Source organism: Hesperophylax consimilis, chromosome 12, assembly GCF_061612785.1.
Source record: "Hesperophylax consimilis isolate HC1 chromosome 12, BYU_Hcon_1.0, whole genome shotgun sequence".
Taxonomy (NCBI): Eukaryota; Metazoa; Arthropoda; class Insecta; order Trichoptera; family Limnephilidae; genus Hesperophylax; species Hesperophylax consimilis.
The window spans coordinates 25,995,047-26,019,594 of NC_142847.1; the positions used below are offsets into that span (position 1 = coordinate 25,995,047).

The 24,548-nt window shown below is 33.8% G+C and overlaps 2 protein-coding genes across 3 annotated transcripts in view; both read right to left on the reverse strand.

Annotated features, from left to right (window-relative positions):
* Dnah3 (dynein heavy chain 3, axonemal) overlaps nucleotides 1-10,811 on the reverse strand; it is an 88,842-nt gene extending 78,031 nt beyond the window's left edge. Inside the window, exons 1-10 of the mRNA XM_089637977.1 lie at nucleotides 10,523-10,811; nucleotides 9,237-9,434; nucleotides 7,835-8,195; nucleotides 7,382-7,706; nucleotides 6,003-6,210; nucleotides 5,041-5,255; nucleotides 3,340-3,530; nucleotides 2,383-2,567; nucleotides 1,619-1,881; nucleotides 445-602 (exon numbers count right to left, since the gene is read on the reverse strand). Coding sequence (XP_089494103.1) covers nucleotides 445-602; nucleotides 1,619-1,881; nucleotides 2,383-2,567; nucleotides 3,340-3,530; nucleotides 5,041-5,255; nucleotides 6,003-6,210; nucleotides 7,382-7,706; nucleotides 7,835-8,195; nucleotides 9,237-9,434; nucleotides 10,523-10,811 — 2,393 coding nt within the window. The remainder of the gene's footprint in view (nucleotides 1-444; nucleotides 603-1,618; nucleotides 1,882-2,382; nucleotides 2,568-3,339; nucleotides 3,531-5,040; nucleotides 5,256-6,002; nucleotides 6,211-7,381; nucleotides 7,707-7,834; nucleotides 8,196-9,236; nucleotides 9,435-10,522) is intronic.
* Nucleotides 10,812-13,505: 2,694 nt separating this feature from the next.
* LOC149419391 (transmembrane channel-like protein 7) overlaps nucleotides 13,506-24,548 on the reverse strand; it is a 41,501-nt gene continuing 30,458 nt past the window's right edge. For both annotated transcript variants that reach the window (XM_089638273.1, XM_089638272.1), the window contains 6 exons: nucleotides 24,185-24,302; nucleotides 23,926-24,035; nucleotides 23,190-23,480; nucleotides 19,301-19,459; nucleotides 17,544-17,677; nucleotides 13,506-17,142 (listed from right to left, as the gene is read on the reverse strand). In XM_089638273.1, the coding sequence (XP_089494399.1) occupies nucleotides 16,547-17,142; nucleotides 17,544-17,677; nucleotides 19,301-19,459; nucleotides 23,190-23,480; nucleotides 23,926-24,035; nucleotides 24,185-24,302 (1,408 nt within the window). In that variant the 3' untranslated portion in view covers nucleotides 13,506-16,546. The remainder of the gene's footprint in view (nucleotides 17,143-17,543; nucleotides 17,678-19,300; nucleotides 19,460-23,189; nucleotides 23,481-23,925; nucleotides 24,036-24,184; nucleotides 24,303-24,548) is intronic.

Below are 24,548 nucleotides of genomic sequence, written 5' to 3' on the forward strand. Positions count from 1 at the left end.
TCAATAGGATAAGGTCCTCACACAGGCGCTGTTCCTCAGAGCCTCAGGGCGACGCCTGAGGTCCTAGACTGGCTCACAGCCTCATATATCCCCGACTGACATCCCCCACCATACGAGATACGAGATAAGAGAAGAAGAATCAAAGAAAGTAAAATGTATGAAATAAGAAAATAAGACGTATTAATGTTTTTTAATTATTATGAATACGACGCTCAATTATCCGACAACCACACTACACTGCAGGGCAAGCGAAATAAGTCACTTTGCCAAAGGAGATTGGAGCCTGGTTTGTAAACCTCAATCACGGCCTGTCTTTTGTTGCAACAACAGTGTTAAGACTTCATATAAGAAAAAAATGTTAATAATAATATGAGTAACTCTTCCTGAAGCCAACGATCATATTACGCAGCTAGAAAATGCAAGAAAAATGTATTAATATATTACCATATTTCGAATCCTTCAGTGAAGTCAAGTGAAGTATGCCACAACTTGTGGAAAGGCTCAACGGATGTGATCATAGTGGAAAGACTAAAGAAAATGGAAACTTCTTGGTCCAATAAGACCTCCTCTACGTTTATTTCCTGCGCCTCTGCTTTGTCTTCCTACAAGTTGAAACAATATATGTATACGTATAATAAAGCCAAACAAAATAAATGAAAGAAATATTTTGATGTGATACCTTTAACCAAGTCAGTTCAATTTACCAAAACCACTACCCCAAGTCTCGTTTATTTATTTTATAATAAAATATACTAATTTTCATATTGGGTTTGAAGTTAGATATCTTTGGTTTGAACATTTCCCAAAGAGTAACAAATAAATTTAGGTGTGATTTTTCATGTTATTATGTTTAATTTAATTTAATTTATTTAATATCATAAATATACCATAAACAATGATAACATGTCACAGTTAAAATCGTAGAAATATTTAAAAAAAAGAATTAGGATTATTAATTAATTAATTAGCATATAATCATTTCTTGATGTTGATATTTATTCCGTGGTTATATTTTCGGTCATTTTCCCGTAAATTAAGTCTGATGTTATCACAAATAGTCACTTTTGAATTTGTAATCATTGTTTGATTAAAATCTCAATGGAATATGCTGTGCTGTGATTGGTTGGAAGCGGCGGCCATCATGGAATTCCTTCTGGTGAATAGTGGAGGGGGATCAACGTAAATACTGAGTCGGTTCCTTAGTGGTGGTCATTTCGTTGACCGGTGGCTCCGAGTGAGGTGGTGGATGGTTATTTTCAGATGTGTTTCAGGTTCTGCTGCTATATTACTATGTAATTCTCTTGATTAATCACATATAGCATATCATTTGATAGAGTAATTGTGATGTAAAGATTTTTAATTGTGTCGGCAACACGGTATCAAGCGGTTTCGTGGTTTGAGTGTTTGTGCAGTTTTTACGTAAATATGAATTCCATTGAAAAATGCTGGATATTCTGGATACATATGATACAGTGTATGTATAAATACCAATTTTAATTTTAAGAATATTTTGTATGGATGCACTATAATCCGCCGCTTTCACCAATTAGACACTTGTCCGGTTTTTAGGGTTGCGGCAATGCCTGAGAGAGTAATATATTCAATAAATAAACCTTACCATAATTTTGTTGTAGATTTCGTCTATTTTGACGACAAACTCCTTCATGAGGTCAATGTTCACAAGTGGCGGGTCCAGCTTCTTAAACGCTTCCAGCAACTTCTCATGTCTCTTCAGTTTGTCTTCAAACACAATCTTCTTGTTTCTGAGGGACTCCTCGGCCATATTTCTCTTGATTTGGAGGGTTTTCAGTGCCAACTCGATAACAGTTTCCAAATCGGACGGCCAGACAAACACACGACTGTTTAATATAATGTCGTCAGCTAGAAAAACAAATCTGTTAATGTGGTTTTTTAGTTTTTAAGCTTTTTCTATTGTTGACGATAACCACTTTCCATTGTGAATCTTTTAGCAGTGCTTTTTCTCCTCTCCAACATTTAATATGTGAATATCTAGCGTTTATTGCAGAAAACCTCAATATCAGAAATGAAAGCAAGTTACCGATTAGTTCTTCCAGGATTACCCAAATTAAAGAGTGTGTGATATAAAAAACAAGTTAGATACCGTACAACACTCTTGGGATGTTTATTACCCCCATCCGTTAAAGGCACTGGGCTACTGTCAAGGGAAGAAGGTATATGGGAGATAGCACAATGGGTTTGTGTGGGCCTGAATTATAATAAGACGTGTGCAGATCATCTCTTCATGAGTATGTAATGTCATATCCAACTAACTAAGTGGAAATAAATTATAAACCAGAAAATAAAGTGAAGAGAAAGCCTTGCAATTCCAATCGGGTTGAAAGTTATTTGGAAATTACTTACGTGGAAGGTCAGCATGCTCCATTAAGAACAGTACATATTCCGCAGTAGTTCTAGACTTCTCTCTCAAATCAAACATGGCCACATCTCGACAGTCCACAATGTAATTTATCAGTTCTACCAGCTGGGCGGTGGTTTCAGGCATCTCTGAAGCTCTTTGGGCCATTATCTGGTACGCATCACAGATCCTAAAATCACAGGAAATTTAAAAATAATTCAAATTGAATATCAGAGAGAAATTTTAAGACGGGAGCAACTGTGCAATCATTTCGTTTTTTATTAAAGGCGGAGACAGTTTACACATAGTTCCCGTGAGCACTTAGGCCATAGGCCTATTGTGCTATCTCCCATTTCACCTCAATCCTTTAACAACAACCCAGTCTCTTTAATAAAGTTCACCAGGGTTGTTTTGGGTATGTGGCTATGTCTTCTGCTTCTACTGTATATCTCCCCAGGTATCTGAGCCTAGTTCCCACCAGGACAGGACATTGGCACCATAGGTGAATTGGAGTCTCTTCATCCTCTTCACATTTCCGGAAATCTATTGGTGTTTTCCACCTACAATATCTGCATGTGTCTCGTGAGATGGCAGTGTCCTGTTAGTAGTCCTACCAGTTCCCTCAGGGAGTTTCTGTCCATATTGAGTAGTTTCTTGGTTCGTCTAGGGTCTGGTCCTTTTATGAGTAATTTGGATTGTCTCATTCCAGGTGCCCTCTCCCATTCTTTTGCTTTTTAAGAATTATTTATTTATCTCAGTTTTTTCAAAATGTCTTAACATCTATTGTAAGATTAAAAATGTTTCATTTCTGGATGATAGTCTTTCACAAATTTCCAGTATTTTTAGTCTGGAATATATATAGGTCAACCCAACTATTTTCAGTTTGCAACCCCATTTCCATGATGAGCTACGAAGCTTTGAACCTATGATTATGCAAAATATGTGTACTATTTAATACTTACGCTCTGTTATGCTTCCTATTAACGTTAGTGAAATAGTCAACAATATACTGTCGCAGTCCTCTTACGGCGTCCCAAAGGTAGTCATTCAGTACACTGCAGTCCAACAAGAACATGTTCAGCGGTATAGAGTTCCTTATGTTCGTTATTTCATCGCATAACGCTTCATAGTCGTAAATTTTTAGAGCAAATTCCTGTAAAGAAAATTTTATTTAGTTTTACTTTTTGGGGTCTGTTATGTATGTGTAGTGGTACGCCACTACTTGACTCGAACGTTATTATAGAAGTTTCCAAACAAGCTTCTTGGATTTTCTTTTATTTTTTTAATAATTGTTTCTGTAGCAACTGGAATGTTCGAGAATGTTTTATTTTCCACCTAGATAAGCGACAACGTGAACGAAATGGTCAGTACAGTACCAGCAACCGCGACATCGAGATCAAATTATTTTGCCTTCGGAACATTCTCGAACCTTCCTTTCGTAAATCATTTTGTTGTATTTTCTACGTTTATTTATTGTTTTCGGATGTATTATTAAAAACCGCTTCAACCAAATTTCGTAGTTATTTATTTTAATAAAAAGAATACTGAACATAACTACATATGTAACATCCAATTTGCAGGGTAGAACTTGAAGATAATTTAAATAAAACAAGAACTGAATATATTGTTGCGGAATATTTAAAAGCTGTGACATACTTGATATACGCCAATTATATGTTAAAACTCTACTAAACTACATTTTCGACCAAAAAAACAATCCCCAACAAACACAAAATTTCACTAATAGACCGGTCAGAAAAGCGTATAAAAAAAACATAAAAACTCCGACGGTAAACACTACCTTTGGACAAAGACACCATAAATACCACGCTATTAAAGCATTCAACAGTCTTCCACTTGAAACAAAAATTGAGGAAAATAAAAATAAATTCAAACACAAAATAAAAAAATGGATTAAAGAACAAAAAAGACAATATTTCCAAAATTCTATAACATAAGAGAATAAAACATATACACGCAACACAAAAAAATGTATAAGGCAAGCGGCACGCACAAGCACATAGATCATTGTAAGTGCCGATTTCCATTCCCTTCTAATGTTTTTATTTTGGTGTGAGAATTGGATTTTAATTTCTAATCTTTATTTTTGGTGTAAATTTATCTTTATTTTAATGTTGTTTTTTGTTTTTGTTTAAATGTATAAATTCGTATATTTTAAAATGGGGGCCTCAGCACGAGTGAACAACCCAGTGAGGCCAACGTTGCTGAATTGAAATGTGAAGTACTGTAGAGTAATGTATCAATAAATAAATAAATAAATAAATAAACAATCTGGTACCATTTTCGGCAATACCACATATTAGTGAAAAATAATACATAATAGCAATATGCTTCTGACCAAATTTGCTGGCTGAGAATCAGTTTTCAACGGAGGCCGTTATTTGAAGTGGCAAATTAAAAAACAATTACCAATTGCACCGATAACCACGGTGGTCAGGTTGTTCGATCGACCGTCAAGAACAACGGTCATTAAAATTTGACCAAAAGCTTATGGGCGAAGAATCAACCTTTAAAGGTTTGTTTAAATATTCTGTCCAAAAATTATAAGTGGTGTTGGTCAATATCATGACAATGTGGTGACGGGGTTTCAAACAACTAGGCCTTAGAAAATCAATACAAAAATTATAAAAGAAAGCATTCACCTTAAGGTAAGGAAATGGTTCGATGGCAAAGAATTCCATCAATTCTTGTCGTGCAGATCCGTTGAGGATGTAGTTGTACGGTAAGTATGAACTTAAAAATGTTGTTGGGCCAACAGTATTTGATTCAAAAGGTCTCAATATTATGTTGATATAGTCTTGAATGTAGGCTTCATTCTCATCCACGGGCATTAGGTAAAGTTTCTTTTTGGCAAATTCTGAAAGTAAGGATGAAAATAGATAACAGTAATTATTTTTGAAGTACGTTGTTAATGGGGTGAATAATTGAAACATTTCCAGCAAGAGATTTAAATAAGTTAGATATACTAAAGGACATATAGGGCTAAAATAATATTTAATGAGTGTTTAAAAAAAACGATTCTTTGTATTTTTTAAGAGCATTTCATAATATAACAAAATCTGATAGGTGTACCTCAGAACCTATACCATCTTTTCGGATGCTGCATAGAGAGTATTTTTAAGGAAAGCAAGGTGTAAACTTGGGTCTTAAAGTGAAATTTGTTGTAGAAAAGAGCAGACACGAAAACGGGAAAGTCAAATTGTTATGCATAAGAACTCGTAAAAACGAAGTGTTCTATGCTGTTAATATCAACTGAGAATTACCTCAGGACCTAAATATATACATATTTGGCATGCTTTTGGCGTATCCTCCAATGGGTCCTGGTGCCAAAGGGATCAATAATGAAAGTTATTCAGAGCACCTTCCATGAATAACATCATAACAAACAAAGTGTTTGATATAAACTTTTACAACCTTCTTTGTAAAAGTTTATATCAAATGTTTGTGTCTTTTCAACGCAATTATCCTATCGCACAACATCTTTTAACATAATGTATTTATTTTGGTGAAAATGTATCTCACATGTGCCGAAGGATAACATGCGACAACTGCGCAGATCAGGTTGCAGTGCAATTTAAACAGTTTATTTATTTAGTAAAAACACCTGGAAATAGGAAGTTCTCCACTCTTGGTACTTCCTTGTTAACGTTGATGATTAGCATAAACCAGTTGGTGATGTATTCTCTGATGCACTCAAACGATGGAGAAAATAGAAGGTCCTCACTGTCGGGCACCGGCTCTACCACCAATAACAGCAGAGGATGCTTGATCAAACAGAAATCCTGGTACTCCTCACCGAAATCATTGCCACCCTGAAAATAAAAGGTAAAACAATAGTTATTATATTGTTAAATAAATAAATAAAATGAAAATACTTGGTTTTAGGTCACTTTATTGATAAATAAAAAATATATATTTTTTTAATTATCAATAAAGTGACCTAAAACAAAGTATTTTCATTTAATTTATTTAAAATGTCAAGTCACAATGTGTTTGTTTCTTTTGAAAAATGATTATATTGTTGTTATAGTGCCTTCAGACAACCGATTTCACCCGTAATAACTGAAGTCACCGCATCGAAAGGCTCGGCAGTTTTACCATCCTTTCCAAGTTTGCGTCAAGCCCGTTTCTTGATCCCTTTCCACACATTTTAAAAATGGTGTGCAAGTCGGATGTCAGAGGCGGCTTTAGTCAGTTATCTGATAAAGCAGGATATCACAAAACCAATAAAAATAACAATATTTAAAAAAAAACAAGTGATCATGCCATCAGCAGATAAAGTGCAATAACCAGTGAACTTACCCAAGTCTAGCGAATTTTGCATAAAATTATTGTACATTGGTCGAAAAGTAAAATTGTACTAATAAATAAAAGGTTTTATAGGAATTTATATGTTAAATGTATGTATTGGTAAACCATAAATAGTGTATTCATTAATTTTGCTAAAAAAATTGCCTCAATACAGATTCGCCTAGGGAGGCAGGTAATTTATGATCAACTTAAATGTACTATATTATTCTCTCTTTATCACTCTGCTATTATATATTTCTTCCATTACTATTCTTATTACTAAATTGTAGAATTGTATTTCAGCTTTAAATAAAACCTAAACATGACATAAATTGCAATATTAAATGTGCTGACTCTGAGACCATACTTGTAACTCGAGCCCAAGGTGAGACTCGGCGTGACCACGGGCCAGCTACTCAGGCGGCTTAGCGGGAACCACCTTTCCGGACTGGTTTCCCAATTCAAAAATGTATTATAAGTTTATAAATGATGTACCTAATTGTATTATGTTATTTGTAAAGTAAATAGAAGAAAGAAAGAGAAAGTGTGCTGGCCGTGTCTGGTTCTGCTCAGGCGAAATCACTCTGTTGAACTCCTAACTACTTTCATCTCGGAAAGACATTTACAGTACTATGTATGAAGTATTAAAATACATGATATTACTGTTTAAAAATAAGACAAGATTATGATTACCTCATAAACCAAAAATTGTTCCTTAAAATGGTCCAAACTTCTTACGACCATGCTCCTAAGTTGCTTGGACATCTGGCTGCAGATGGCCTTGAAAAATTTCTCGACCCTGAATGTGGAATCGCTTCTGATCCTGGGGGCGTAGCAGCCCCAGTTGTCTCGCATCCTCACCATCGTGTCGGCCACTTCGCAGAGCCAGTCGCTGATAAGGATAGAATGGACATGTTGGCACATCTTGGTCACTTGCTCCTCAAACTCTGAGCAATTCAAAGCACCAGAAGTCTGGTTCCGTATCTTTTGCATATCGCAAATGAGCATGTTGTCATATCTGAAAGAAGGAAAAAAAAAAGACTTCAATTTATCCTTTGTTACTTCTTCTTCTTCTTCATTTATTGTATCAGTCACATAAGTACAGTAAAAATACACATTAAGGTGATAATTTTTTTTAATTCTTACTTTTCAAGCCAAATACGACGAAGTTCTAATACAACACTATTCCCTTGAAAATAGTTGTAAAATATCTTTTCCTTGGATATGATCACCGAGTTTCTCCAAGGAACTGGAGCTCTGACTATCAAAGGCGGCCATTGTGGAGGATATTGAGATATCTTAAGCCTCTCCCGTTCACAAGGATCCTTGAGGATATAACGGAGAATGGCTTCTTTCATGGCTTCCGTGTAACTCTGGAATATCTCAGCCTCTATCTGCTTTCTCATCTTGGTGAGCTTGTAACTTCTGAGGAGTTCTCTATAAACGTGTTGAAGGCGCTGCTTTGCTTTTGCGAGGTATTTTAATGGAAATGGTATAACAAACTTGTCTGTTAGATTCTGTAAAAATATAAATAAAGATATTTAAAAATACATGGGACACTATGGCGCCTCTAATTGGGAAAATTTAAGAGACAGAAGGGAAGGCTAACTGGAAAGAGAAAAGTTGGGAACTACCTGGCTTTTCAGATGTAGTACTTACTTTAGTGGTATGTAATTTGTGTGATAATTATGTATCGACGGACCATTTGGTGATGAAATTAGTGTATAAACAAAAACAACACATCAAGAAGAAAATATATATTAGCGGCACGCGCAGGCGGCAAGCGGAGTATGGGAACAAGATAGGTTTTTTAAGATTACGGGAATGCAACAATTATCCTCCCAAGTACAGCAATTTGTATGTGTAAATGAAAGAGGTGTATTATGTAAATGGCGTAACGATTTAGCTAAAGTCATTTCAACCGAAGTTTCAATTGTGAAAGATGGTCTTTTCAGGGTGACATTTTTTTTTACTATAATTATATTTTGATAATGCCAAGGTAACAGAAGAATATAAAATGTATTTGTCGTTTCCATAATTTTTTATCTAATTCAAACAATAAGTAACAGAATATCAAAATAAGCAATATCTCACAGTTTTAATATAGAATTGAATCCTTTCAATGTCCTCAACATCCATTGCTGCCAAGCAGTCTCGGTTTGCGCCTCTCAACAGCTCTTCTAATTGATCATCAGGAGAGTTAGGAAGACCGGCTTGAAGGCTTTCCAAATGTCTTTTGCAACAAACAAGGTTAAAATTATATCATTAAAACATTTAAAATAAAATTTGCAAATTTTGGACGAATTGAAGAATTCTCACCTCTGCTCTTCTTCTAATTCCTTCAATTTGTTTAGTTTCTTTTTGTTCTTTAAATCTTCTAACTTTTTTAATTTCACAATTTTAGCATCATTCTTCCGTTTGAAATAACTTCCATTAAGCAAATCAATCAGCGGCACAAATCCTTTAAAAAGAGTTAAAACCACTGTCAAAAAATTGTAAAATTTACGATAAGTAAATAAATTTGTAAATCAAGATAGAAAATTCTAACCTTCATTCATTTTCTTTTCTTTATCTCTGAATTTCTTTTCCGCTAGGTATCTATCTCTGTCTTCTTCTTCTTGAGTCCTTTTTAATGGCATTTGGAGTTCACCGTCCTTTCCTATTGGGCCGTATGGTTTCTCCTTCGCTTTCTTCTTTGGAGGCAGATAGGCTAGCCGCAACATTCTTGATTCAGGTTTTAGGATACCTGTTTGGAACAAAAATATTTGTAAAGTTGAAAATGTACTCAGATTCAAAACTGATCAAAATGTTCAGGTAATGAATCCAAATGTTCGGGTAATCAGTCCAAATGTTCGGGTAATCATTCCAAATGTTTAGGTAATGAATCCAAATGTTCGGGTAATCAGTCCAAATGTTTAGGTAATGAGTCCAAATGTTCAGGTAATGAGTCCAAACAAGCAAAAAACATAAATATTATTTATTAGGACTACTTTCTTTCAGAAGGGATAAAAGTTTGGTTGGTTTAGTTATTTAGTAATTAACATTAAATTTATAGAATGCGTTTTTTTTTACAGAACAAGGGTAAATTTATCAACGCCAGGTTGGGTGACATTTTGAGATGGGTTTAGCAGAGGCGGATTAAGTCAATTGGAAGCCCCTGGCGGCAAATTTCAAAACTAGACTTTTTGAAATTATTATTTTCGAAAATGAATATCGCATATTAACCCCCATTTCCTGAAGCCAACTTGACTATGGGATATCCAATTGGGTTATGTTACGAGGCTGAAGGGCGTGGGATGTGAGTAACAACATTCAGAAAAGCACGGAAGAAAGCGCCGCAGGTGAAAATTTTCAAGCCCAAGGTAAGAAAAATGTATTTTATTTTTTTGCTGTTTTTAAATAAGAATCATTCAAGCTCAAGGCTCCTTGGAGATTCGAGGCCACTGGCGTCCGCCCGGACAAAACCTCATTTATATTAAAATCAAGTTTATAGTGGCATATTGAAATTTGTTATGTAATTACGGTAAACTTGTCCAATTCCACTGCATGCTGAAGGCTCTTTAAATAAACAACACTGATTGCAACTTAAATATCTAATGGAGACAACTATTTAAGTCGGGAGTTTAAGTAAACATAATTTATAATGCGTATTTCATAACCTTCAAACTTAAATTTGATTCAGGAAAAATAGAACTTTAATGCACCTTTTACCATCTCCCATGAAATAAATAATTATTTTCAACCAAGTGCTATTTAAAATTTTTATTGCATATTAAGCGTGCAGCGGAATTCGACAAGTTTACCAGTTTAAGATTCTAATCAGTTATGCTTTACCTTGGCCATCCAGACACTTCAGCTCCAGAGTATCACCAAACGGTACACTCTTAACAGTGTGTTTCTCTGGCATCAATGGAGGAAGTTCATAAGAGCTTTCTGCTTCGCTATCGACTGAATGTTGCCTTTTGGTTGCTTTCGTAGTAGCCGAGGTAGCTTCTCTACCATCCTTACCAACAGAATAACCCTTTCCCGGGATCCAAGGCAGATCTATCCCTTTCTTGTTGGCCTGCCGAGCCTTTATTTGGGTGCTCTTCATCTGCCTCATGATATGGTCGTAATGAGCCATTTTCTAATTAAACTTTGTACACGGTTAAAGCATCAAATATAATGTAAGTTTACTATAAAAGTTGTAGAGATTTCGAAAGTGTATATTACTGACAACCATCCATAAATAAACCATTCACCATCTGACAACTGATAAAAGTAAACAAACTCCCTAGTGACCGAAAAACATAATCGGTTGTTGTTGGCGACAGAATAATGATTGTTTTAGATGTTGACATGGTTACTTTTAAGCTGACAAGCGTAGATTAAAGTTGACAGGTAGTGAAGATAATTTTCTATTATTATTATTATCAAAAATGCTCATTTCAATTGTCTGGGCTTTGATCGGTTAGTCCTGTGCGAAATCTGGTTCGATGAACTCAAATTTGCTTTGAACTAAGTGTCATTTTCAAAATTAGAAAAAATTGTGCGAAGAATTCAGACAAATGATAAAGTACCTATGATATAATATTTTGAACAGAAAATCATTTTATTGTAATTTTCAGTATTGGAACTGACAGACTATTATGTGATTTTTCACGGATCTGCACTAGTTTATGTTAAAAATAGAGCAAGTTATTGAGAGAAACATAAAAAAAATATTGACACTTAGGATCTCTAGATAGGAGCAACTTTAGTTGCGGTGACTGTTGGCAATTATTTAAAAATCTATAAAAATTCAAAAAAGTCTCCCTAGTGTCGCGTCATCTCGTTTGCACACCTCCTTATATAACGCAACAGTTGCCTATGACTAAAGTTGCTTGTGTATCCCCGTACTTATTCATATTATGAGTTGTCCAATATGTTTGTGTCACTGGATTCATCAAGTTTCGAATACGTATAGAATTATGGCCAGAGAAAATATATACAGAACTGAAATATTTTTTCTGACATGAACAATACCATTTTTTAGCCAATAAACAGTACATATTAAGTTAAAACTGAGAATAGTGTAAATAAAATTTTAATAGTGACACTGACGTGGTACTGAAGTAAAGTACGTATTTTTTTTTTATTTTTGGAATAACTTAATGAGTAAAACCTCAATTTGTAACATTTTAAATTATTGAAGACAATATATAGATGTCGCATATTAAAATAAAAAAGGATACATTTATCGAAGACACTATCTAGATTGCATTTCATGTTGAATTTTGCGATCATACATAAAGGTAGCAGCCAATAAAAATATGCATTAAGAAAATGAAGATAATGTCGGTAGTTCTTATCCGAAGGATACAGTTAAATATGACGGAAGGAAGAGGGACAGATTAGCGCAGTGGTTAGAGCAGCGCCCCGGCAAGGCGAAGATGCTGGGTTCAAGTCCCAGATGAGCCCATAATTTTTTCTTATTTTTCCGTTTCAAATTTTCGTTATCGCTAATATTGTTTTCGATAATTGAAGTACATATTATCAAATAATACATTGCAGATTTTACCATGCAGTATTCGTGTCAGCGTGTTTTTATTACTCTTTTGGCCTTGCTTTATACACACTTTGGTTGGCTTCTTGCAAATGGATTGTGTGATAATAATACTCTGCATACCTTTGCAATAATGTTTTTAATAAGTGAACCCTGAATACTTTTATAAAAATTATTGCTTTTCTACGTGGGTGTTGTTTATAACTAATGAATGTGTTCTAAATGTTGGCAAAATCTCTTTTATGCCATGAGGCTCACAATCTACAAAGGTACATAGACCTTATTTGTGCAGTGGTGGATCAAAAGGTAATTTAATTTTATAACTAAGCTGAATAATGAAAAAAAAAACATAAAAACAAAATTGTCGGATTGAATCGCCAGTCTAAATTTAAACTGAATTGATAGAAGACGCTACGCACCCAGTATCTTTGGGCATTTGCGGAGTAAAAGCAGACTACGGGTGAGTTTTCCAAACTAGTTTGAAAAATTTCAGTGTGAATAAATACCTTCAAATATGTCTCCTTTAACCCATTGACCTCCGAATTGTTAAATAAAAAAATGTCTCTCACCTCTTAATTAATTTTGTAGCAAATGTTTTAAATCTGCAGTGGTGTACTAAATCTACTATAACTTTTAAAATATATGTTTAAATGAAATATTTTTTGTAAATCTACTTGTGTATTGGTACTTATGTTTTACATTCTATTATTTTTACATCAAGTTATGTAAAAAATATATTTTGAGTTTAAAAAAAATAATAATAAAATGAGTAAATGTGAATATAATATTTTATTTTTATATTTATTTAAATCCACCAAGCTTTTTTCGAGCGAGCTTATGGAGTCAAGAACCAATCATTATGACGAAGATCACAAACAAAACTTCATTCGAAATTACAAGGGAAAATTTTACCAACGTATTATTGTCAACAATTGGCATTTAAAAAAATGAAATACATACGTCACTCGCACGTCTGTTTTTCATTTTTAAGCTGACATTCTTCAGGTCCGCCATGCTGGCATGTTTGGAATTTAAGACATAACGATACACTCCTGCCGGGCCGGCAGGGTTGGAGGCCAATGGGTTAAAATGATTGCCTGTAACTGGGTGGTGATTTCCTCATAGTGTGTTGATACTGAGAAGGAATATCAATTCTTCAGTGGGTTTATATTTATTGAATGAATTCTTCTATTAATTTTGAAGTACAGTTTTTTGTTTGCATTATCCTTAGTGAAAATGGAAGAGATAGGAAGGGAAGGGTCAAGGTCTGAAAGTACTACAAAGATTATTATGCTATTTTAATGGACAAAGTATATTGTAAATAATATTTATTTGATAATTTTACATGAATATTATTTAAGCTGCTGCCAGACGCAAAGCTCACATCAAAAGTTAATGTACAGCGCATTATCTTTTCTACCGACACACGACGCTATCAAATATTTCTTCCTATGGTAGGAGAGGGGGTCAGTTGAATTCGAGAGCGGCCGAGGAACATAATTTCATCTGTCAAAGTGACAACTTTACTTACTGACAGCTTGAGCACGTTTTCGAAATGGATGATACTTGTCGCCTATTGCTGGATCTGTTGGACAGCTCATCCTCAGATGATGATGCCGTCAACTATATAATTATAAATGCTATTTATAAACTTTTTAGATTTTAAACAATCTGCGCGTAAATAGCGCATTTTCACATAACCTGACATAACCTCTCCGTCGAATCAGGAAATTCGCAGTTCGCACGCCGATCGACGAAAGCGACATATAATAAATTATTGTAAAATAAGCTCACGTCGATTTCTAAAAATGTCGAAGGCAAAGGCGGCAAGGACTAACACCAGGGCAGGGAACGAGAAGAGAGCACGAGAGCTGACGAGAGCCAACCAGATTACCCATGAAAACAATCAACAAACGAACAAACTAGAAGCTTCTCTATGTAGGTATCAGGCCGTCCAACTTTATCAAAAAACCGAATGATATTATACATATAAACATACTGAGATTAAAAATATGATTAATTTTGAAAGGGTGAAAATTTGTTTACTTCAAATTCAAATATTGATTATATTTATATTTTAAATATATGTTAAGTATGTTTGCCAAATAAAGTTTTTTTTTAATGTTTCTAAATTTACTAGCACACATGACGATATGAGCTAACATAATAAATAAGAAATGCATTATTAGGCTGCTTATGTCATGGCTGTCAAAGGGAACACGGAACTTAGTTGGTAGCTCCGTAATTAAAATGACCCCCTCTCCTTTTTACGGCGGAGAGGGGGACGCATAACTTTTCAAATATCGCGTCGGGAGCGGTTACGTAAAATAAATTCAGTTAGCGAAGTTCGGAACCACACTTATAGCGCGTTATCTTTTTACGTGTGTCGGGTCTGTATGGGATTGTATGGCGAGCGCTATTGTGCTTTATATTATCTGTTGATGTGAGCTTTGCGTGTGGCAGCACCATTATAATAAATAGACATATTAAAAAAAAACTAAAGCTTTTATTGGGCAAGCCGAGGAGAACAAAATGATTATTTCATTTATTAGTTCAAAATATTAAAATTAATAAACACCTACATGAAATCACAGAAGATTGGCAGAATTAAAATAATACAAATCCTCTGTGGTCGAGGGATAAGATTCGACTAACAAGTCAGAGGTCGCGGGTTCAAATCCCGGCGTGCGCAAGTACATTTTATTTTCCTGATTTGTGTTATTTCACAATTTAGTCATTTAAAATAATACATACTATATTTACGGCACGTTCCACAGTGGAAGATACACTCAATATCGTCCTGGTGTAAGACCACCAATCAGAATTGGAACATTGCTTGAAATGGCTTTGGTCATGTTTGGTGACCAGATCTGAATAGCCAGGTACTTCCCCACCTGCATCTTCCCATCTCTTTCCCCTCCTCACTACTTCACAACATACCCCAAATAAGGACGCCATAGTCTCACTGGCTTCAGACGGTTCGGAGCAGTTGGGACTCTTGTGCGGTTTTACATAACTTTTTTTTGTAAGCATACATAATATTTAATATTTGACAATTTCAGTGGATTTACAATTGAATTTTTTAGTTAATTGAATTAAATGATGTAATTTGGGACAATTTCGTCGGGATATGGATATAGATTTTGGGTAAAAAATATACATACTCTACTACAAATCAAGCTAACTGTTTATGCAAGTTAAAAACCTAACTATTAAAAACCAATAACACTGTTATAGTTGTATATAAATGAAATCTTTGTTTTCACCACTTTTACAACTATTGAAGAAATGTTATAGTTCTTTGGCAAACATACTTTTAAAGAAATAAATTTTATAACTATTATTTTGTGAAATTGAACTATTAAAATATAGTTAAAATATACAGTTGAGCGTTTATCATTAGAATAAATAAATATGTAGATTTATCAATAGTCTTATTGGAATTCAGTTCAGGGGCAAAATTTGCCTCCATTTTGTATTTATGCAGTCAATATGCCAGGGATGTTACTAAAAACATTTCTTTGTACATTTTGAAATGTCGGCAAACATGTATTTATTTAAAAAAATTGCCTATTACATAAATAAAAATTATTGCACCATTTTCCAAATAACATAAATAAAGATAAATATGATTTCATTGCTTGTATAAAATATTGCAAGAAAGAGATCTAAAAAAGATAATAATTATTGCAGAACATTAAAAAATTGCACCTTCTGATTAAATAGTGACAGAATCTGTACACAAACATTAAAATAACTTCACAAATAAAAATAATAATCAACATTTTTTTATACAATAAAATCGGGCTATTATGATCCATTGATAACTGAATTACAAATATGACCAAATTTCACCACGTGTAAGACTGCAAATGGATTAAATTTGATGAATTTTAATCCCAAATGAGTTAAACTTTTAAGTGTTAAATTTAAGCGCAAACACGTAAAATTTTATAAGAGGTGTTCAAATATGTACCCGCTAAAACCCCTAAGATAATGTGAAATTGGGAAATATAATAAATTACATTAATATTGCTAAGGACGACAGAGTAAAGTTTTATAATGAATAATACTATATGTATTTTACCCTTTGCAAATGGCAAAAAAATTCCGAATTGTAATGGGCCACACAAGTAAAGCTCTTAGATATCATCCCGTAGGGCTGGGCGACTTACTGATTGAAACATGTGCGCGTAAAGGTACCCTACATAAGCAGTTCTCGCTTGTTCGATCGACACCGGTTCCGTTCCCAAAAACACATTCATTTTCTGTCAGATAGAAGCTGGTTGTAAAGGGTTATACGTAATCAGAAGGTTGCTTCAATAAATACGTACTCAATACTGACGCGGCGGATTATGCTTCCCAATAATACTGATATTTTCGTAATCTCTTCTGAGGCCCTGTGGCCTCAGTGGTGACTGAGCTTCAGAAGGAGGAGCTTGCGAATTATCAAATAGATTCTTTCTCGATCTATTCTCAAAGTTTTGTCTAAGTCCCGACGTACTTACAGGAGAATCTGTAAATGTCGCAGGATCGGCAGACCTATTCTCAAAGTTTTGTCTAGGCAGATACGGATTTGCGGAAGAATCTGCAGATGTTTGGGGACCGAAAGACCTATTCTCAAAATTTTGTCTAAGTCCTGACAGATTTGCAGGAGAATTCGAGGGACCATTAGATCTAGGAGAATCAACTTGGAACCTTCTGCTATTGTTTCTTTGTAGGCCGGAAGAGGTGGGACGTTCGGAGGGAGAGTTTGGCCCGACAGAAGCTTGGGGCGAGTCAAATGGGTTTTTCTTGGCGCTGCCAGCAACTTCGAACTGGAAACCAGCATTGGACGGTTTCCGTATTTTGTCAGCATCTCTCAGATACTTCCAAGTGCTACTCATCTCGACCAGTGCGTTTTCACCCTCTTTTTGACTGTAGATCCACTCTGAAAAACATAATATTGTAGGTTAGTAAAATTTATCATAACATAAATTGTATTGTGGAACCATAAAATGGCCGAAATTATGAAGCTAAGACGTGTAATTTAAATTACTGAAAATAGAATATTTAATGACATTATGATAAATATCATTTGCTGCAAATTATCATGTCTGGGAAATTGTCAGAAATAGTAAAGCACTGACAATAAAAATTTCTGACTGCTGCGGGGAACTGGAAGTTAGCGCCTGACTTATCAAACCAAAAGAATCCCAATGTGAACATGGCATCAGAATGAATAATTATTTTACTGGCTGGAAAACATAATTACACTAAGCAATATCTAAATCAAGTCTCTATTACATAATATTTATTTTATTTTAAGGTGCATTATGCAAATGTACTTACGCCCCTTGGTAACTTTGGCAATAGCATCCAAAAGGAATTCTTTATCCTTTGACTCCAACACAAGCATGTCTCGGAGAATGTCCACCATGCTTTTTTGGGCTAGCGATTTGGCGCGGAGATAATAAGCGGCAACACTAAAAAGAAGAGAAACAATAATAAAGTAACCATCATGTAATTTTTCTTCAAAAAAACACTGTCTAGACACAATTCTCTAATTTATTTAAACTGTGGATTGTGCCATAACTTCCTAGGGCGTCCTCGACTTCTTCTTAGTCCAAATCTTCCGATTGTCTTTGTCTCAACATATTGGTTGCATTTACACTGGCCATGTATTTTTGAAATCGCTTGATTTGTGTTAAGGTTGATTAAAGAGGACACGTTTGAATGCATTTGTGCACACTGGGAGTATCGAAAGTTCCAAAATATTTTTAAAATATTTTGGAACACCCGCTCGCAACACGTCCCCTCTTACCACGAAATGCTCAAAGACACTGGACTTAATGACACTTAGGACGGGTTGTTTCGGAGAATCTGAACAATTCATCAAATTTCAACGTTCATTTTCAAGTTCTGTGAAAGATTTTTTAAAGTTCTGTTTTTATTTCAGTTTTGTCCAGCAACTAACCTACAATAATATAAAAACAGAACTTGAATAAGTCTTTCACAGAACCCGGAAATGAACGTTGAAATTTGATGAATTGTTCAAATTCTCCGAAACAACTTGTCCTTAATGACAATGACTGAATAAAAAATAAAATAATTGAAAATTATTTTGTTTTACTTATTTATTTTTTAGTACTCAAATACTTTTAAATTTAGACTTGCAATTTAGGTACAAACATATTTACACTTTATAATGTCCACATAATCCACACTATTATGTATTTTTTTTATAAACTTACCGTTTATTGAGTTAACTGCAGGACATAGGATGTATGTACTTTATATTTTATTTGTACAAAAAAGATTTTTGAAATTTGAATCTGTGTCCAAATGTTAAGGCGAAGCTTAATGCCAAATCACTATTTTCATTAATATTTATAACGAATTGGTGTACATTATGAATACCAAAAAATATGCTTTGATAAATTGAAGGTTTTCCTATCGTTTCGCTTGAGTAGAATACAAATAAAAAAATAAATTACTCAATAAAAAAAAAATGTAAGCTACTAAAAAAAATATTTTTTCAATAGAAATGTATGAACGCATAAAGGAAACAACTTTTTAAAAATACAGTATTATAGCTAAGATTATCTGAGACAGTTTCACTTGATTAACTTTTATGCCGTCTTAAGAAAATATTTACAAAATAAATAAAAACCAGTTTTGTGCTTGAAATCAAATGTTTCGAGACTCCGTTTGTCAAGCGATTTTAATGCCTATTACTTACAATATAAGGTATACCAAGAATATACACATTTTTGGCTTGTAGCTTCCTCTTAAGCGATAAAAAGGTAAATAATTGTTATTTTTTCACAAACAAGCGTCTCTTTTAAATGATTATCACTAATCCAATAAACAGCAAGTTTATAAAAAATACATATGTATAAGTATTTATTTGGACATTATAAAGTGTAAATATGTTTGTAACCTGTATATGGTTTTAAAATAGGTTGTAGTTGGTACCATACAAATACAAACATATTCTCTTCTAGCTCTTTTCTACTGCATTCAGTGTATTTTCTTCTCGTTAGTTTTAAATAATTCATAAAATGTCTAGTTTTATGTGGTAATCATAAAAATTAAAATATAATTACCACATGGCGATCAAGATAAATGCGACAACTCCTGGTTTGGAGATGTACATAATGATTGAAAAGAAAGTATTTCCTTGCTTCAAGTTGAGAATTCCTTCCACAAACATCATGTACACATAGTCAAAGTTGACGAATGGCCCACAGCCTCCAGTGAGGACCCTAAAAGAAAAATAAATTGCAATTTTGTATTTTTACAGCTTTAAATTATAAACATATCGTCACATATGTCACATCACTATGTTAATGCCATCATTATTATTATTGTCGTCTATTGAAAAACAGTGCATGTATTGTCAGCCAGTAAGCTCGCATCTCTAAAATGTCTCCTGTATATCAAGTCTAAATAAAGTAATTAAACAGTAATAAGTGTTCAATATAAAGACCCAAAGATCACACGAAACAGTTGCGCTTGCGAGAACGGCTATGTGATTTAAACCAGCCCGACTCTCTCGATTCATCGCCTTGCACCGCAGCGGGGGGTATGGATTCATACATCAAGTCACTTCTGGACGCACTCGACCTCCAGATTCCTACTCACCTCTCATTCCTTTTTCCTTCCCTGAACTTCCTCTCCTTCCTTTCCTTGAAAAAACCCTCAACACAGATTCCCCAAAGATGACAGGCATGTGTGGAGTTAATGAAAAATAAATAAAATCACTGATTCATTTTAGTTATTGATATGATTGATACGATACCGATATGTAAAGAGAATAGTTTTAAATATAATATAACAAATATAGTCCTATATTTTGCTACAGTTCCCAGTCTGTTGTGGTTGTACACAGTAGAGATAGATTTTATGTTGTATAATAAAAAAATTAAAAATACACAGAATGTTAATAATATTAGAGAATAATCCAACCAAAAATTTTTTGAGAATATAATATGACTAACCCAGAGCGGTAGATACTCTATTTTCGCCCTTGTGGAAGTCCACCAATCAGAATCGAAAGATTGCTTGAAATGGCTTTAACCGTATTTAGTGACAAGATCTAAACAGACACAAAAAGCTTTAATAAGAGTGATGGATAAAAAACCTTACATGTATCCATCGACACCCTTATTTAGGGAAACAAAATTATTAGATGTAAGACAGATGTACATATATACATGCACTCATAATGTACTATACGAATAATCCCAAGCTTCATAGTCTTGTAGATCACAGTTACATAACAAGACTAAGATCAGAACAAAGGATGATAGTACCAAAAATGAACATATCGTTTGGACAACGTTTCCATGTTTTCCTGGCTCCTAAGGTGTATACATAGTAGGTTCAAACAGCAATGCAGTAAGGTTAAAACAGACCCTCTTCAAAAGCAAATTACCGTATGGCTGATAGAAAGTGGCAGAACGAAATCGGAAAGCTTCCTGAATGAAATTATTGTCTGACTGAAGAAAGACCCTTAACCTCTCAGAAAAGGACTTTTATTTACTTTGTGTTCCTTTGCGAACTGTCAAAACGCGAAAATTTTTGTGTTATTCACGAGTTTTGTTAAAAGCTTCATAACTCACGTTTTGGGAAACGTAGCCTCATTCTAAAAAATGTTTTGGAAAGATTATGAAATTCACTATCGTATTGTTTTGTTATACGTAAATATTTGCGTGTCTAAATATACATTTTCTGAAAACGTCAAAAATATGTAAAAATCGCTGACCATTATTTCAAAGCTGTGAAAAATGTACTTTTTTCTGAGTATCATAAAGAAATAACACTTTATATATTGAAGAAATATAATTAAAAACTATTAGTCACCTCAAAATATTAACCGTCCAAACTAAAATATTTTTAATAAATTATTTAAAAACGCAATAAATTATGAACGAACAAGATGACAGATTCAATCGACTCAGATAATGCACCTCTAGATTCCATAGATATTCTTGAATGCAGACGCGTAGCGTTATTCATTATCGATACTCTGTTTTTTAAATCATGGCAATCCGTATACTAGTGATGGAAATAAATCGATTTTTGTAAAATCTCGCGCGTTTACGTGAAAAGACGTACTAATGTCTTGACCGCTATTATCATATTTACGTCTTTTGACGTTCTAATGTTCCGAGTGGTTAAGTGAAATCATTCTGACTTTATCCCTATTATCGTATATATATTTATTATTTTTGTTTTTTTATTGCTATATATGCACAATATTGTATTATAATTTTTATATTTTCTTATTTATGTTACCACCACAATACGGGCATTTGCCTAGTTTGAGTATTAACAATAAAAATATATAAATGGTAGAAATGCTAAGAACTTTTTTCCATAGGAAAGCTATGTATGTAGTTCAGAAATGCACCAAATAATTTGCAAGGCAGATAGAAAAATTACACCTTTAAATTTATACGACGAGAATGCCAACATTTTTATAAATCCCAACCAGGAATTATTAGATTCCTGGTCAAATAAAATTATTCACGCGAAACACTTCAATTGTCTCAACCAAACATATGTTGACAAATTTTCATCAAACAAATGGTTGAGTATTGGAGAGTTGAGCGCAGAAATAGAAGGATTTATGCTTGCTATTCAGGATAGAGTCATTAATACTAAAAATTATAGGAAGCAAAATTATTAAGCATATAATCAAATAATTGCATTAAGCATATAATCAAAGATACAAATCAAATTGATGATTTATGTAGAAAATGTTTGGCTTTTCCGGAAACTATAGAACATATTATATCCGGATGTTCTATATTAGCGCCATCCGAGTATACATTTTGGCATACTCAAGTTTTAAAAATAATTCACCAAAGTTTGGTAGTTAAATATAACTTGATTGACTGCCGTAATATAGTACCATATTATGAATACGAACCAAATTCATTTTCAGAAAATGAATTTTATAAAATATATTATGATAAAACTATACTAACAGACCAAATGATTAGTCATAATAGACCCGATATAGTTTTACATGACAAAATTTAAAAAATAACTTATATCATTGATGTCGCTATTCCAAATTCCTGTAATATTAAAAAATCTGTTTCTGAAAAAATAAGAAAATACACAGATTTAGGAAATGAGATTAAAAGAATTTGGCATTCTTAGACTATAAAAATATTACCATTTGTTATTTCGGCTACTGGCATTATACCTAGCTCTCTCATTCAAAATTTAGGCGTATTAGATCTGTCAAAGAATTTATATATAAAAATGCAAAAATCAGTCATTTTAGATACATGTAGGATTACGAAAGATTTTTTAAATATTTATATCGAGGGATCAGTACGATTTACAGGTCCAGTTAGAAGTTCTACCGAGCCGAACCCTCTGATATGAAAATATCTGGAGTCGGTGAATTATTTTTCCATTTGATCTCTGGTGAGTTGACATGTTGTTCTTGTATTGTTTTGTATTTATTTTGCTTATATAATGCACTTGCGAAATGTGAATTTACTAGATGATCATTTGTGGAAAAGTGTGTGGAAGGGTTTAGTTTTTCCTGTGGGCAAGATTTAACCCGGACATAAAGTCGGAAAAAAGTTAAAAATATATACTTCCCAACCATTCTCTCCCCTTATTTATCCCATTCTCACTTCTTACAGTCTCAGAAAATACCCAAAATGGTGATGCCACAATAATTAAATTATAATTGAAAAATTAATTAGGCAACAACTGCTGAAGGGCAAACTATTTACTCTTACAAAATATTCGGTTTATATAAATAAGTAAAATAAAATAAAATTAGCACAGTATGCACAGCAAACAAAAAAACATAATTAACCTTTTTAATGCTGGCCTATCCATCCCACCAAGCGGAATGTTTTGACTTGACTTTTTGTATGTTTTTTAGTAAAATTTCATGGGATGATATTCGTGTATGGGTATCACAAATGAGACAGCTACGTGAATCAGGTTAAAAAAACTCACCCTGTAAATGTGTACCCCATAGTAAGCAGCACGCCGAGAAGCGACATGAAAATGAGCACCAAGAAGAAAGTCTGCATCTGCGCCGCCCGCCACGACTTGGTGGACGGCTGGCAAGTGTACTGCACGCACATGCGCTTTACGTAGAACGTGATGAACAGCTTTAAGGCTACCATCGGGCACAGCAGTGGGGAGTAGAAGAGACCCATCCACAGCAGGGTTTGGTTGTAGATAAGGCCCAGTGTGTTGCGGGCTATGTCGAATTCAGGTATGCCTAGTTTCCTCCATACAAATCTGCAACCGTGAAACTTATTGTTAAAAATGGGAACATTCAAAAGACGTTCAGTAGTAGGTACATAACCGAAAGATCATTTCAAATTAGGCATAATATCGTTCACGAAGTGTAATCTCTTGATCTTTTTTAAATATCGGGCGTCAACTGCCAATACTGTTGAAATATTAGGTACATTATAACACAAATAATAACCAACGGCCGGCATTGGAAATTTGCTTGCCATTGATAGATTAGATTGTCCGTTGGCGCTAGTCATCGGCCGTTTCGGATGGCAAAATCCAAAAAAACATCTAGTAGGAGTTGCATAACGAAAAGATATTATATATTTCATCAATATGTCGAATCACAAAGTGACTGCTTTCTATGGAAGTTATTGTTTTATTTAATTAATAAGTCAAACCACAAAGTTATTGCTTTCTATCAAAATATTTATTATTTACTTACTTAGATATCAACGATCGTAGTAACTCGATAATGGGAAGTCCAATTATTGAAAAAAGAAAATCAAAAATGATGAGCCGGTACACTTCTTGTCCTAGAGAAGTTTCCCAACACTAAAAGAAAGAATAATTATATATAAACAAATTGAAATTCTTTGCGACAATATTAAAAACAATTCGGCAGAAAGAGAAAACATTATTTTTATCAAAAAAACCACGTCTTTTGAACATGGACTTGATAATGTGTTTATAAGTCAACTTACTTTATCGTTAGATCTCAGCCAAAATATGACAAGAATAGCCACAACAACGACTTCCAAAGCAAATGTTCGTAGAAGAGTTATGAATATTGCTGTACGAGGATCGCTGTACTGTTCAAATCTGAAATAAACAGTATGCATTCAGGTAAAGGTTAAATATTAGGTATTTCAATTATTTTATGTAACGTGACAGATATATACAACAAATTAAGATGATTTTTTGGGTTTTATTTTTATTATACTTTTTGTTTATCTATTTAAAGTATGACTATAAATGTTTTTTTTTTTCGATGGCTGTCTCACTAGGAAATTTATAAATTTACCTGTATCGAGAAGTAGGAGGTTCATGAATGAGTACATAAATAAT